The 13,725-nt window shown below is 47.6% G+C and overlaps 1 protein-coding gene across 1 annotated transcript; it reads right to left on the reverse strand.

The window, feature by feature from the left end:
• Window positions 1–1,433: 1,433 nt before the first annotated feature.
• LOC120663587 (purple acid phosphatase 22-like) lies at window positions 1,434–4,321 on the reverse strand. The gene is made up of 5 exons (XM_039942449.1): window positions 4,100–4,321; window positions 3,486–3,950; window positions 2,031–2,897; window positions 1,871–1,959; window positions 1,434–1,802 (listed from the first exon to the last, which is right to left on the reverse strand). Exons 2-5 carry the CDS (start codon window positions 3,912–3,914, stop codon window positions 1,583–1,585), a joined length of 1,605 nt encoding a protein of 534 aa, XP_039798383.1. The 5' UTR covers window positions 3,915–3,950; window positions 4,100–4,321; the 3' UTR covers window positions 1,434–1,582.
• Window positions 4,322–13,725: the final 9,404 nt, after the last annotated feature.

The following is a 13,725-nucleotide window of genomic DNA, read 5'->3' on the forward strand; positions in this document are numbered from 1 at the left end:
AAAAATTTTAGAGAGAAATTTTTGAAAAAAAAATTAAGATGGAAAATTAAAGAAAAAAAATGGAGAGCAGAAAATTTTTTGAAAAAAAAATTAGGAAACAGGGAACCTTCAAAAGAAAAAAATCGAAAAAAATTATACAAACAAATTAAAAAAAATTCAACAGAAACAATTTTCCATAAAAAATGTTTTGAATAAAAAAATAAAAAAGGAAAAAAAAGAAAAAACGAAAAAAACCCTACCGGATCGGCGGCGGACCTCCTCGCCGCCCGGCCACCGCCGCGCCACCCGGCCGCCCCGCCACCGCATCGTTGTGCCTCCCCACCCTGTGTGCCGCACAGACCTGCGCGGCGGCTCCAAGCCACCTGGGGCTTGCTCTGCCTGACGCCCCTGCCCGTGCGGTGGCCGGCCCCGAGGAGGAGGAGCAGAGGACCGAGGGGCGGAGGGCAGCAGATGGCAGGCGGCGGCAGCTGACCCCAAGTAGGACGGGCGGAGGGAGGTATGCAGTGCCGGAGCGGGGGAGGCCGGAGCGATGAGATCTAATTTGAAAAAAAATTGGAGAGCTCCTAGGAGGTGGATCCGGAGAAGAAAAGAAAAGGGGAAGAGGATAAGGCGGAAAGTAAACAGATGGACAGAGCAGGTCGGGGAGAAGAAGAGATAAAATCACGTGGTGTGGGGTCCACCACGTTGGTTGGTCGACCGGGACTTGAGCTGGGTGCAGTCAACCGTAGACTCATCATTCTGCCATGTGTCTCCTACTAATTGGCACGTGGACAGTCGCAAAAAAAATTTTCATTTGCGTACACAGCTTAAAAAGAACTGAATTCACCTTTTGGTTAACGACTCTTCACCAACTGGACAAGGAGAAACGTATACAATCAGCGCGGAGGGGCGGCGCGACTTTTAGGAGTCAAGCGGGTGAGAGCGAATTCGTCACGGAAGACGTGCCGTTGGTTGCTGCAGGTCGATCCAAGAGTATTGTTCTTCTTCCTTCTCACGACATCCACCGGGTTCGGGGGAGAGGGGTTGCCGGGGGTAAGAAATCCGGCACTGCTGGATATAGAAGGAGGTGAGGGTGGCAGGAGACCTGGTGGCGGTGGCGGGTTGAGGGGTCGGCGAGACTGTGGAAGCCACCAGCCACCGGTGGTTTGAAGGACAACCGCTAGGTCAAACATTGGACGAGAAGCATGAGAAACTGTTAGAGGCTGGGCAAGCTGCTCTTGGGCCGCAGACCTTCTACGACGCCCTGCGACCCCAAGCGATCCGGCGCTGGAAACAAGGGGAGCCGGTAGGCTGCTGCAATCAAAACCCAAGCCCAAAAACGGCCATGTGACCTGGCCCATCCCGGCCCACCCAGGCTTCTTGAGGTTGAGGGAGCACAACATGATTGATTTTATTATTCTCCAATTTCTATCGTACCGCTAAACATCATGGTATGGATCTCATATAAAAAAAAACATCATGGCATGGATGTATAAACTTCCCACATCCACTTCACTAAGAAATATGTTACAACTATATATAAAAAAGAAAAATGTTACAGCATTGTGAGTTTAACTAATTTTCCACCTCTCTTTCATGTTTCCTACAGCTCATCAGTGTGACGACCGGTGGTTGTTGCTAGGCTCTGTTTTCCGGCGGCCAAGCTCTCGAGCCAGACCTCGTCGCGGACGGTGGCGTACTCGTCGTCGTTGCGGTGCCACGTCCAGACGGCGCTCGTCTCGTTGACGATCCTCAGCCGGCCGTGCCCGAAGCTCGCCTCCCGGAACACCGACAGGTGCGCCGACTTGTGGTCCTCGATGAACCTAATTCAGAGCAAAATGAAGAAGCATACATGACTCTGGCATCATCAATCCATCCATACTACTCCTACCTGAGAGCAAGGCCTTCCCTGTTGCCTCCGTCGCCAATGGTGATGTACATCGGGCCCCGGCTGTCGGCCTCGTTGTCGTAGATCCTCGTCTGATCGACAACAACAGATCATGAGAAAGGAAAACTTCCAAGCCATCTTGACGGACGGAGCGAGCACTTACAAAGCGCTCGTAGGCATGGACGTGTCCGGCGAAGACGACGTCGACGCGTGCGTCGTAGAGCATCCGCTCCATGGCGAGGCGCATCCTCTCGCCCTCCCCCTGGTGCGCCTGGTTGGTGTTGTACCACGGCGCGTGGAGCAGCACCAGCAGCCACGGCGTCCGCCGCCGGTCGACGCGCGCCAGGTCCGCCTCCAGCCACCGGCGCTGCTCCGACCCCTCGCCGAACGCCGCGTACGAGCCCAGCATCACCACGTGCGCCGCGCCGCCCGCCGCGTCGAACGAGTAGTAGAGGTTGGAGCGCGAGCCGCTCTCCGCGTGCGGCATCCGCCACCGCGCGTTGTACGCGGCGAACGGCGCCAGCTCCACCACCGGCAGCGTCTCCATCTCGTGGTTGCCCTCCGTCACCATCCACGGCCGCGCGCTCGCCAGCGGCTGCACCAGCCGCCCGAACGAGTCCCACAGCGGCTGCCGCGTGTCCGCGTACGACAGGTCGCCGGGGAGCAGGAGCATGTCGTAGTCCCCGCCGCCGATGTGCGACAGCGTCGACGCAGTCCACCCCGTCTGGCCCAGGTCGCCGATGACGACGAACTCGATGGGCAGGGTGGCCGGCGGCGTCCGGAGCCTGAACTCGTCGCCGGCCTTGCCGCACCGATAGTAGTACGTCGTGCCGGGATCCAGCGGGCCGATGGTGACGTGGTGGATCGCGCCGGACTTGTAGAAGAAGTAGTGGTAGGTGATGTGGTCGCCCGTCGCGGACGCCGTGTACTTGCCCGGGGATCTGCCGTACTCGACCACGGACGGCGCGCTCCGGTCGTCGGTGACCCATGAGATGCGCATGTTCTTCGCCCCGACGACGGAGATGTGTACCTGGACAAGGACGGGCAGTAATTCGGTGACACCAAATTTCGTGGCACCAATCAGCCAACTAACTCTTGGTGTAGGCGCTATGCAATTGACAGGTAGGTAGGGATCCAGAAATCAAATCTTTTTCTTTAAAAAAAATCAGTTTTAAATTGATGCATAGTACTAGAATTCTTGCTGAAGCTAGCATGAAAAAACGATGAGCAAACTGAGATTGCGCAAAGGCAGAAGAACAATGTCATCTGATATCCTCGTTATTTTGTAGCTACTTTGAATCATTTGGAAATAAATGTGAAAGAACAATTTTCTGAATCATTAGGTTCGATTGAGTTCCAGGAAAACTGACTATTGAATTTACAGTTGCTTGTGACAAGTCAAGAGCAAATTTCCCAGTATCAAAGAACTCCGAGGAATCATTGATCATTTGAGTTCCAGGAAAACTGACTACTGAATTCTGCAGTTGCTAGTCAACACTACAGTTTCAATTTTACAGTTGCAACTTGCAAAGCTAATTAAACAAACAGGATGCCAAGAAATTCTTGCAAACTCTGCAGCGCACACTAGGAATCGAATTCCAAATCGAAGAGCCCGCACCTGCTGAGGATGGGACGCCGGTTTGTCGTGCGCCATGAGCACCAGCGGGCTGGGCGGCGGCCGGACGTACTCATCGGCGCGGGCACAGAGAAACATGAGCGACGTGAGGCCCTGCACGAGCAGCCTCCAGGAGTGCGCCATGGCCCCGACCAGCAGGTCGCCGCAGAAGGTGCCCGTGAAGCTCCGCCCGAGCGCGGCCTGGTTCATGTACCGGAGGCACGGCGCGTTCACGAGCGCGAAGGCGGCCGTGGCGGCGGCGAGGAGGCTTTTGGCGGGGGCGGCCAGCGCGACGAGGTAGAGGACGCGGATCAGCGCGGCGGCCACGCGGGCTATCTTGCACGCGAGCAGTAGCGTGCGGATGAGGAATGTGATGTGCGGCTTACGCGTGTCGTCGCGACGGGGTGAGCTCGCCGCCGGCTCCGTCGCCATCGCCCAGCCTGGCGTGAAGGACGAGACCACCTCCACCTGGCCGTTGACGTATATAGATTAAGGTTGAAGAAGACCAGTTCAATTCGCAGATGGATCATTTCGAGGAGAGCATATTCCGCGAGATGCGCGCCGTGCATATGGCTGCAAGCAGCCTCGTCTTTTAGTTTGCTGGTGGATGAGCGTACCTGACATGCGCCGCGGAGGACGGCGGCTGCCGGAGTTGCCGGAGACGACGAGGAGTCTGTGTGTGGCGGCGGTGGCGGTGGGCAGGAAGGAAGGGGATAGGCAGGTTGAGGCTAGCATTGCTGCAGCGCACGCGTTTGAGTTTGAGTGTTGGCGGCTCCTGTACGTGGGAGACCGAGGACAGCAAGGCAGCAGATTTTGTCTGGACCGGGATATCGCGCGACCCGTCGCGCATACGGCGATTGCGCGAACCAGGCGCCCCCCCCCCCCCCCCCACACGCCTTTTTCCCCGATTGTGGCATCTTAGGCTATTCCCAGCAGTGCTCCTATCTGGATGCGGATACGGAAGAAAGGCACACAGATACAAAAGATGCCCATGCAGCAGATTGCGCATGCGGCTGCGGAAAAAACGAGTCCGCTCTCAACGCCACGCATATCTACGGTTTCTCTCTCCTCATCGCATCCTTGCAGACTGCTTTTGGTATTCGCACCAGCAACCGCATGCTGCTGGAACTACTCTCGTTTTTAGGCAGCGCTGGTGGTGGGCCATACTAAGTTTTTGCGTATCCGCATCGGAGGACTGCTGGGAATAGCCTTAAGCGGCCACCATCTGCCTTCCAGCCATATTTATCTCTCTGGCCAACCTGCTCATGTACAGTATGTATTGGGGACTTTTTAACATGTAACTTGCTTATAGTAAATGTATGTATTGGGGACTTTTTAACATGTAACTTGCTTATAGTAAATGTTTTATCTCGTTCGTATGATCTCCATTTTAAATACTGATTGCACCGTTGTGTTCTAAATGTTTTATCTCGTTCGTATGATCTCCATTTTAAATACTAATTGCACCGTTGTGTTCTACGTAACAAGACGGACATAACTAGATCTCAGTTGCATTTATTTTAAAAACGTTACAACTAGTAGCAACTTATGTGAAAATTTGAGTATGATATTATTGAAGGAGTTGCCACACATATAAGATAAAAATTGTCAAAAAAATATTTATAAGTTCTTATAATAACAAAGTTGCCAATAAAAGTAAAATTTATAATAAACATAAGTTGCCATAAATAGTTTTTATAATATAGATAAATTGTCACAAATAAAATTTATAATATACATAAGTTGTCACAAATAAAATTCATAATACACGTAAGTTATCACAAAACATAAAAGATGGCATACGTGTAAGTAGTGGAAGAAAAAGTAAGTTATCATAGTCATAAATTTAAAATATAATTTGCCATAAAATAAAAATTGTCATATATGTAAAACAAAAGTTGTCACACATACAAGATGTATGTTGCCAAACATATAAGATAAAAGTTGTCATAAAACTATTTATAAGTTATCACAAAAGCATAATTTGTTATAAAACATAAGTTGTCACAAATAAAACCTGTCATATTATTTTAATAATTTTTAATGTATGTATACCATTTTGAGATAATTGCAAAAATAGGTGCTTGTCGGCTGTCCAAGAGCCGACAGGGTAGTAATCGGCTGTCCGAGGGCCGACATCCTAAGTGGCATTTGATGTGGCGCACACGGACCACGCGGTCTCGGCCTGTCGGCGCCAAAAGGACCTGTCAGCCCTTGGACGGCCGACAGGAACCAGTCGGCACGACTGTGGTATCGGCCCAATAACGGTCTGGGGGGCTGTCGGCCCAAACATGTGCCTGTCGGCTGTCTGAGGGCCGATAGGCACCTGTCGGCTATGCGAGGGTCGACAGGCACTAGTCGGTTATCCAAGAGCCGACAGGCAGCCGACAAGCTCTTGTCGGCCACCTATCAGCCACCTATCAAGTGCCCTCGAGCATGGGTAATGTTGAGTACTAAGGGTGTGTTGGATATGTTTAATATGTATTGTATGACTTACATTATCTTTTGTGTTTCAGGCATCCAATGCTCCAGAGAACTGTGGGTTTGTACGTTGGGTCGATCCTCCCCCAATTCATCCTCACGCCAAGTACATCTATTATCTGCAGAATCGTATCTTCGATTTAGAAATGGAAGTAAGCAGCGGCAACAACGAAGAGGAGGAAGATGAGAACAAAGGTCCCAGCCCACCAAAGTATCCATGCACTATTTCATATTGCAACTGCCCATGTCACAACAATAATCCGCCAGCACCGCCACCACCTCCTGCTACGGGAGCATACTATAGAGACGGTTGGACACAATTTGCTAATTGGGAGTAGTATTAGGAGGTAGATATCGTGTTCGCTCGATGTTGTGTTAGTATTTGTTGTTTGTTAGAATTACCTAAGGCATGTTAGCTTTAGTCTAGGACCTCGTTACTGTTGTTTGTTCGGAGGCGCCAGAGGGAAGGGGAGGTGGCGGCGCGCACTCGGAGGACCCGGACGAGGCGGCGCGTGGCCGGATCTGGCGTGGGCGGCGGCGCGCGGAGCGAAGGAAGGGAGCGGAGTCGGCGCGCGAGAGGAGGAGGTGGCGGCGCGGTAAAACGGCGGCGGTGAATGGGTAGCGGGGTGAAACCTGGGGAGTCAAATGGCCGATAGGCCTGTCGGCCCTCCAAGGGCCGATAGGTGCCTTATCGGTCCGATAGGACTTGTCGGCTGTCGAATGGCCGACAGGGCCCTATTCGGCCGATAGGCCATGCTGGCAGCCCGCCTGGTGGGCGGAGGGCACGTGGAGCGCTCCAGTCGGCTGCTCAAGGGCCGACAGGCCCTTGTCGGCTGTTGAACGACCGACAGCTACCTAGTCGGCTCTTGGAGGGCCGACATACACCTATTTTTGCAATTTTCTCAAATTGGCATTTATTTTTGTGATTAACTATTAAAATAATATTATTAAAAAATTTCATAAGCTGCACTAGTAGCAACTTATATTCACATTGATATTATAGAAGGAGTTGCTACAGGATGCATATATAAATTGTTGTTCATTATACATATAAGTTGCCATAAAAATGGAACGATACATATAAATTGTTATAAGTTTATATATAAATTATCATAAAAAAATTGCACATACAAAATAAAAATTGCCAAAAATAGAATCTATTATACCATGAGTTGCCACACATATAAGATGTGTGGTAAATCTATTAACATCTTCTGTTTGTGACCACTTATATATATGTGACAATTTATATCTTATTTGTATGACAACTTGTGTGTATTAACCCTTCTGTTTCGTGGCAACTTATTCAATAATATCAAACTTAAATTTATACATAAGTTACTACTAGTGCAAACATCGTAAAAATATATGCAAGTGGGGTCTAGTTTTATTCGTCTTGTCGTGTAAAACATAATGGTATAATCAGTTCTCAAAATGGAGGTAATATGAATGAGATAAAACAATTTTTATAGAAGCTTCGTACCAAAACAAAGTTTATTTCCTCAACCTACTAGTTAACTAGGTGATGGCATGAGCATACAGCTACGCACGCACACACATGGGCTAAAAATACGGGCTGGTTCGATGCGTGGGATGTTGGGCCGCGACGCGGAGAAAGGCCGAGGCCGGGCTTGCGAGGGGTCGTGCGCCAACACACCAGCGCGACCGGTCGTACAATAGCATTTACCCATTTTGTATCTGATCTCTAGCCGTGACATTAGCCCGATGTATACCTGATCATGGGCTGCCCGACTCGATGAACCCGAACCGACCTGCCCCAACGACCCGAACCGACCCAAAAAATACATGGGCCGGGTATGGGCCAGTTTTTTTGACCCGAGCAGAATTTCGGGTCAGGCTCGGGCTGCGAATTTTGCCCACGCAGCGGCCGACAACTCGAAAAAAACCCCTCAATTATGTGCAGCCCACAAACTTCAAAAGGCCCATCCTATCAAAGAAGCATATAAATAGCTATTCTAACTCTGACTCACAAATCCTCGTCCCACTTCCCAGTAGCCGACAGCCCAGCTCATCCGCCTCTCCCTATCTCCTCTGTAGTATGCGCAGGTAGCTGGGTGTCATTCACGTGCGTCCTTCACTCCTTCCCCTATCTCCTCCGCATGGGCTTGCATGGCGGCCAGATTGCACGGTAGCGCGACCAAGGCGCCACGGGACTCCGCGGCCAGGCGGCGCGGTGGCCAGACGGGTAATTAATTTTTATTTATTGTTAGTTTAGTATTGAACTTTGTTATTTAGAAAATTAATATTTTTTGTGAACGATATAATGAGGAAATGAAGCCTAATACGTACTTCAATACATGAAATTTTCTTGATTTCATATTTATATGCAAAATTACTGAGATTTATGAATGATGTTGAAGTATAATTATCAGGAGCTCAGAAGATTAGAGAGTATGCAAGAACCATGGTCACCATGCTTCTTTGTGAAATATGGAATACCCTAGAAATTAGATATTTGTATGGTTAGATAAGTATGAAGAAAAATCTAGAGTTAATATTTGTAAAGTGTGCAGAAGATGGACACATGGAAAAACCATATGAGCCATGGAGTCCTATAAACAGGGGTACTCTCCTACCATGGCACAAGAGGTCATAATAAATTGAGTTCCCATATAGAGTTAGTTCATATTAGTGTTTTGGTGAATGTCTTCTTGGTGTAATGTGGCTATAGGGTCCACAGAAGAAGTAGTATCAAACTACTTAGTTACAACTTCTCAGAAGTCGGTGTCAAGGTTAGGGGCGTCGATTTCTCAACATATGGTATTTACAAAACCGTTAAATGGGTTAGCTAGGCTATGGCCTGCTATAGCTTTTATTAGCCTCTACAAACACCAAACGCTCAATATCTTAGCCCGTTATTTTAAACATTGTTAATAACTATGTGTCATCTTGAGCGCTGGCAGGAGTTTTGTTTCTTGGTTATTGAATCAGCAAAGCAGATCGGCTGTGTTTGTTCCTGTAGAAGTTGTTGCTAGCCCAACAAGCCCTGTGTGATCTGGTCCCATCTAGCTCTGCCTCCATCATCATTACGATGGCCCCAAACCAATGTCTCCGAAACCCTTAGCAACCCGTAAGCCATGTTCTGATGTTCATCACAATCAAACTCCTTCATCTTTTTTAGTAGATCAAACCCCTTCATCTGTGCCCCTGAAAAAAGCACTTCTCTGATCTTTGCATCCTCAACAGCTTGTACCAACAAGTCGATACAATTGCAAAACGTATGCGATGGTCCAGGGTCACATTTCCATTAACCGTAGCAACTCTACATTTCCATTAACCGTAGCAACTCAAAACATGGTAAAAATACGACCACAAAACGCTTATAGACAGTGATGGGATCTGTAGTTGTTCAACCTGACACTCAACTTGTAGAAACATTTCAAACCTTGACACCTCTCACTTACGAATCCACCAACATGCAAATTGCAAACGAGTGAGAATCAAACTCCACAGGAATGACATATACCAAGCAAAGCAACAACTTGAAGGTTTGTTATACTAACTATACGACAGCATATGAGCATACTTGTGGTGCTTTTCCTTATCATGCGAGGTCTCAACCTTCATAGGACATTTGTCGTACTCACATTGCAGTTGGACTTTAGGGTGAACAAGCTTACAATGGTATGACATCTATTGTAACGGGACAAAAACTTTAGCTCACTACAAATTTGAATCAAGTAAGTTGAAACTTTAGTCAATGAAACATAGATTCCAAATAACCTGGGTGGATTTTATAAATGGTGGTATGCTTGCCGGCTGTTGTTTCATGCAGACCTGGCATGGAATGTGATTATCGGGGCGCACACATTTGAGTTTGAGTGTTGGCAGTTGGCTACTATACGTGGCAGACCGAGGGCAACAGATTTTGTATCTGGTCTCTAGCCGTGACATCAACATGATGGTTGTATGCCATATGGGCCAGGCATTGCAGGAGTCAAACTCTCTCCTCCTCCAACCCGGAAGGAAAGCCGAGGGACGCCAATATTAAATCTCCACCCAGAGGCCAGATCCCCTGTTCCACCGATCGCCTCTCCAACCAGACTACCAGAGCCGCCACCCGCCCCCATGGAGCAGCCGCCGGCCTCCAACGCTGCCGATTGGTCCAAGCTGCCGTCCGATATCCTAACCTCCATCCTGTGTTGCCTCGAGTTCCCGGACTTGTTCAGCTCCGCCATTGTCTGCACCTCATGGAGAACCACAGCCCGCGATCTCCTCCGCCTCGGCCGCATCTACTCCCACCCGCAAACCCCCTGCCTCTTTTACATCTCCCCCGCCGGCGTCAAGCTCTACAGCCGACGACCGGCGCTACAGACTGCCGAACTTATCGAGCCCACCCATCGTGGACCGCTACATCTGGGGCTCGTCTCATGGCTGGCTCGTCACTGCCGACGCCCACTCCGACCTCCAACTCCTTAATCTAGCCACCGGCGAGCAGATTGGCCTCCTGCCCGTCGTGACCATGGAGCATGTAACGCCCGTCCTCAACGCTGCCGATGGACTCAGCAGGTACGAGCTTTCCTTCCACAACAACACACCTCCAAGGAAAGAAACCCAGCCGCCGCACCCTTACAAGGTGAACCACTTCAGGGAAGTTATGTATCTGAAGGTGGTCTTGTCCTGTGACCCATCGCAAGGTGACTGCATCACCATGCTCATCCACAACCCCATGAGGCAGCTCTCTATCGCGAGGGTTGGGGGCCAGCAGTGGCACTGGATCACTACCTTGGAAAGTTATTCACACTACTCCGACTGCATCTACCATGGCGGCGCGTTCTACGCGATGAATCGACAAGGTGGAATCCATCGCTACACGATTGACGACGAAGGTTCGTGTGCCTCGTGTGAGGTGATTTTCAAGGACACCCTGTCATACATCATGTATGATAATGTGTACATCGCTAGGACATCGGCTGGCGATGTGTTGCAGGTCTGGAGATACACGGACAACCCGTGCGAAGGGAAGAAGATGCACATGGATGCTTTTAAAATACAAGCTAGACTTCGACGAGCAAAGTACCATCGATGTAGATAGCCTGGGGGATGATGCTCTATTCATAGGACATAGCTACGCATGTTGCCTTTCCACTAGAGATTACCCAAAGGTGCTCCCAGATCATGTTTATTTTACCGACAATGCTGAGTACTGGCTAATCGAGTTCAAAAACATTCGTCGGGATGTTGGAATTTTCAATCTAGAGGATTAAACTTCTGTTGATGTGGTCTCTTCTCAACCTTGGTTGAACTGGTCTAATCCCATATGGATTACACCAAGTTTTACAAAGATCAATCAATAGGTATGCAATTTTGCAGTCATTTTGTTATACAAAAGGGAAAGTTTTCGGCCTCTGCAACTGCACACAACCATCTTTTACAGCAATCTAAGCTCCAAAGCTGATCACAAATAATAAGTACAAGTGTACACTAACTGAAGGAAGTAATTAAAAGAAAATTCTCTTGTTGCTTCTCCATCCATTGATGAAGATATCCAAAGCGATGACCTCTAACGCTTTGCTTGCCAATCGTACAGTCTCCATTTATTCCTCATGCTGCGTAATGGACCAAAATTGCAGCTAGTATGCCTCCCTGAAAATAGCCTGCATAAAAGAGGTAACATGTTTTTTTTTCTCAAAATCAATTCATTGCGTGTACACCAAATAGCCCACATAAGAACAACAGCCCCTACAAACATCAATAATCTACAAAAAAACAATTTTGTGATCATATCACCTTTATTTTGTTTCTTTGGCAACTAAAAAAAACACATTTGAATATCGCTTCATTATTTTTCTCATTACATATCAGCTAGTGATTGAAGCAGCATTTTTATTTTGATGTGTCAAGCATGTAGCAGTATACTCCCTCCGTCCGAAAAAGAATGCAACTTTCGCTTTCCGAGGAGTCAAATAATTTCCGATGTGACCAAATTTATTAAAAGAAATACTAATGTTTATATCTCCTAATAGATTTAGTATCAAAATATATTGCATAATTAATCTGATGATACTTACTTTGTAATATATAAATGTTAATATTATTTTATATAAATTTGGTTAAACTTAAACCCGGGAAACGAGAGTTGCATTGTTTTCGGTACGGAGGGAGTAGTTGACATAAGCATTTTGCCAATTTGTAATGAACCTTCAAATCTGGAATTACGATAAACTATTTGATTTTTTTCTTTAAAATTGAAGAGCGCAATATAAAACTTAGTTGGCTATCTTTCAAGTGCTGTTACGTGTACAAGGTAGAACCATTCGAGTACAACTTAGGATCCCACACGTGAGATCACTTAGTTGGGTTCACCATTGTCTAAATTCTTGGAGTTATAATCAAATAGTTGTAAAAAAGCATTTTTCCTTTTGAAAATTGATTTATTGGTAGGAAAACCTTTTTCTAGCTGTCTTTGTTGAGAAGCATCGTCAAAAGTCCTAATAAACAATTTCACAGAAATGACACTACTACCACTCATAAGGATTCCCACCAGAATGCATGATTTACATTTTCCGTCTTCCCCCTATGCCGATCTCCCATATCGACTAGGACACAGGTTAAACTAGATGCTGCTAAAACATTCAGTGCCATGAGGGTTTGCGAAATCGGGATCGGAAACAGGAGACGGCGAGGGGGAGATGTGTCAACTTTTCTGTGGTCGTCGGGGGTCGAGGTTGGAGCGGCAGCGAAGTAGCAGCAGTGGTGGCGCCTTCTCTCTTCAAGCCCGCTTCTGCCGTCTGGTTGCCCGCTCCTTTGGCACGGGTTGGAGTGTGGTTGTTTTGTTATTAAAAAAACTAGCACCTTGTTTGGCTGGTTAGTCAGCTAACCAACTAGTGAGCAGTGTTTTCTTTTCACACCAAATTAGCAGTTAGCAGTACTTTTCTCTCATAATAAATCAACACCAGCAACCAGCTAGCGGAACAAGTTGCACACCAGCTAGCGGAACAAGTTGCACACCAATGTTCACGAGGAGCCTTCGCACAAAGTGATGTAAAGTACTCCACCACTGGAAATGAAGGGACTCGAAATAGAAAGATGAGCTGCAGCCGAGAGCAGCACAACCAGGGCATTACGCATTTTCCATAGTATTCCACAGGATTGCGGTGATGATTGCAGATCTGGTACGATTATCTGAAACTTTGAACTAAGATTCGGGATGAGCTAACCCGGTATGTGCCCAATTTGCATGCAGAAAGCCAAGAATCACAACTTGGAAGGCCAGAGGGAGCCGCCCTTTGAGCGTGGCCTAGAACGGGAATATTAGGAGCCGCCGCGTGTGGGTTGCGTCCCGGACGCACATGCGACCCGGAGTAGCTCCCGCCTAGAACCCTCCAGCTAATTCCGATGAAGCTTACTACGCCAACAGATTGAGACTGTGTCTAGTTCCAAAAAAATTTGCGCAGTACTCGTCACATCGAATTTTCGGACACATACATAGAGCATTAAATGCAGTTAAAAATAACTAATTATATAGTCTAACTAATTGCTACAAGATGAATTTAATGATGCTAATTAATCTATAATTAGACATTAATTATCAAATAACAACGAAATGTGCTATAGTAGTCAAACCCAAACTTTTTCACCAACTAAATACCCACTGACATGCCATTTCGAGAGAGAGAACATCATCATAAGGAAGTATCTTTCTTTTTTTTGAACGTAAAGAGGAAGTATCTTTTTTCCAAGAAAAGAAAAATAAAAGGGGGGCAAAACCTTGTCGGTTGTCCCGAAACGGAATAGACCT

The sequence above is a fragment of the Panicum virgatum genome, chromosome 3N, assembly GCF_016808335.1.
Source record: "Panicum virgatum strain AP13 chromosome 3N, P.virgatum_v5, whole genome shotgun sequence".
NCBI lineage: Eukaryota > Viridiplantae > Streptophyta > Magnoliopsida > Poales > Poaceae > Panicum > Panicum virgatum.

What these genes read in the sequence shown, in the direction of transcription:
- LOC120663587 (XM_039942449.1), bottom strand. Translation starts at nt 3,914, where the DNA reads ATGGCGACGGAGCCGGCGGCGAGCTCACCCCGTCGCGACGACACGCGT. An exon ending in CGGCGTCCCATCCTCAGCAG is followed by an intron (nt 2,898 to 3,485) that starts GTGCGGGCTCTT and finishes GTCCTTGTCCAG; the next exon opens with GTACACATCTCCGTCGTCGG. An exon ending in TCCATGCCTACGAGCGCTTT is followed by an intron (nt 1,960 to 2,030) that starts GTAAGTGCTCGC and finishes GTTGTCGATCAG; the next exon opens with ACGAGGATCTACGACAACGA.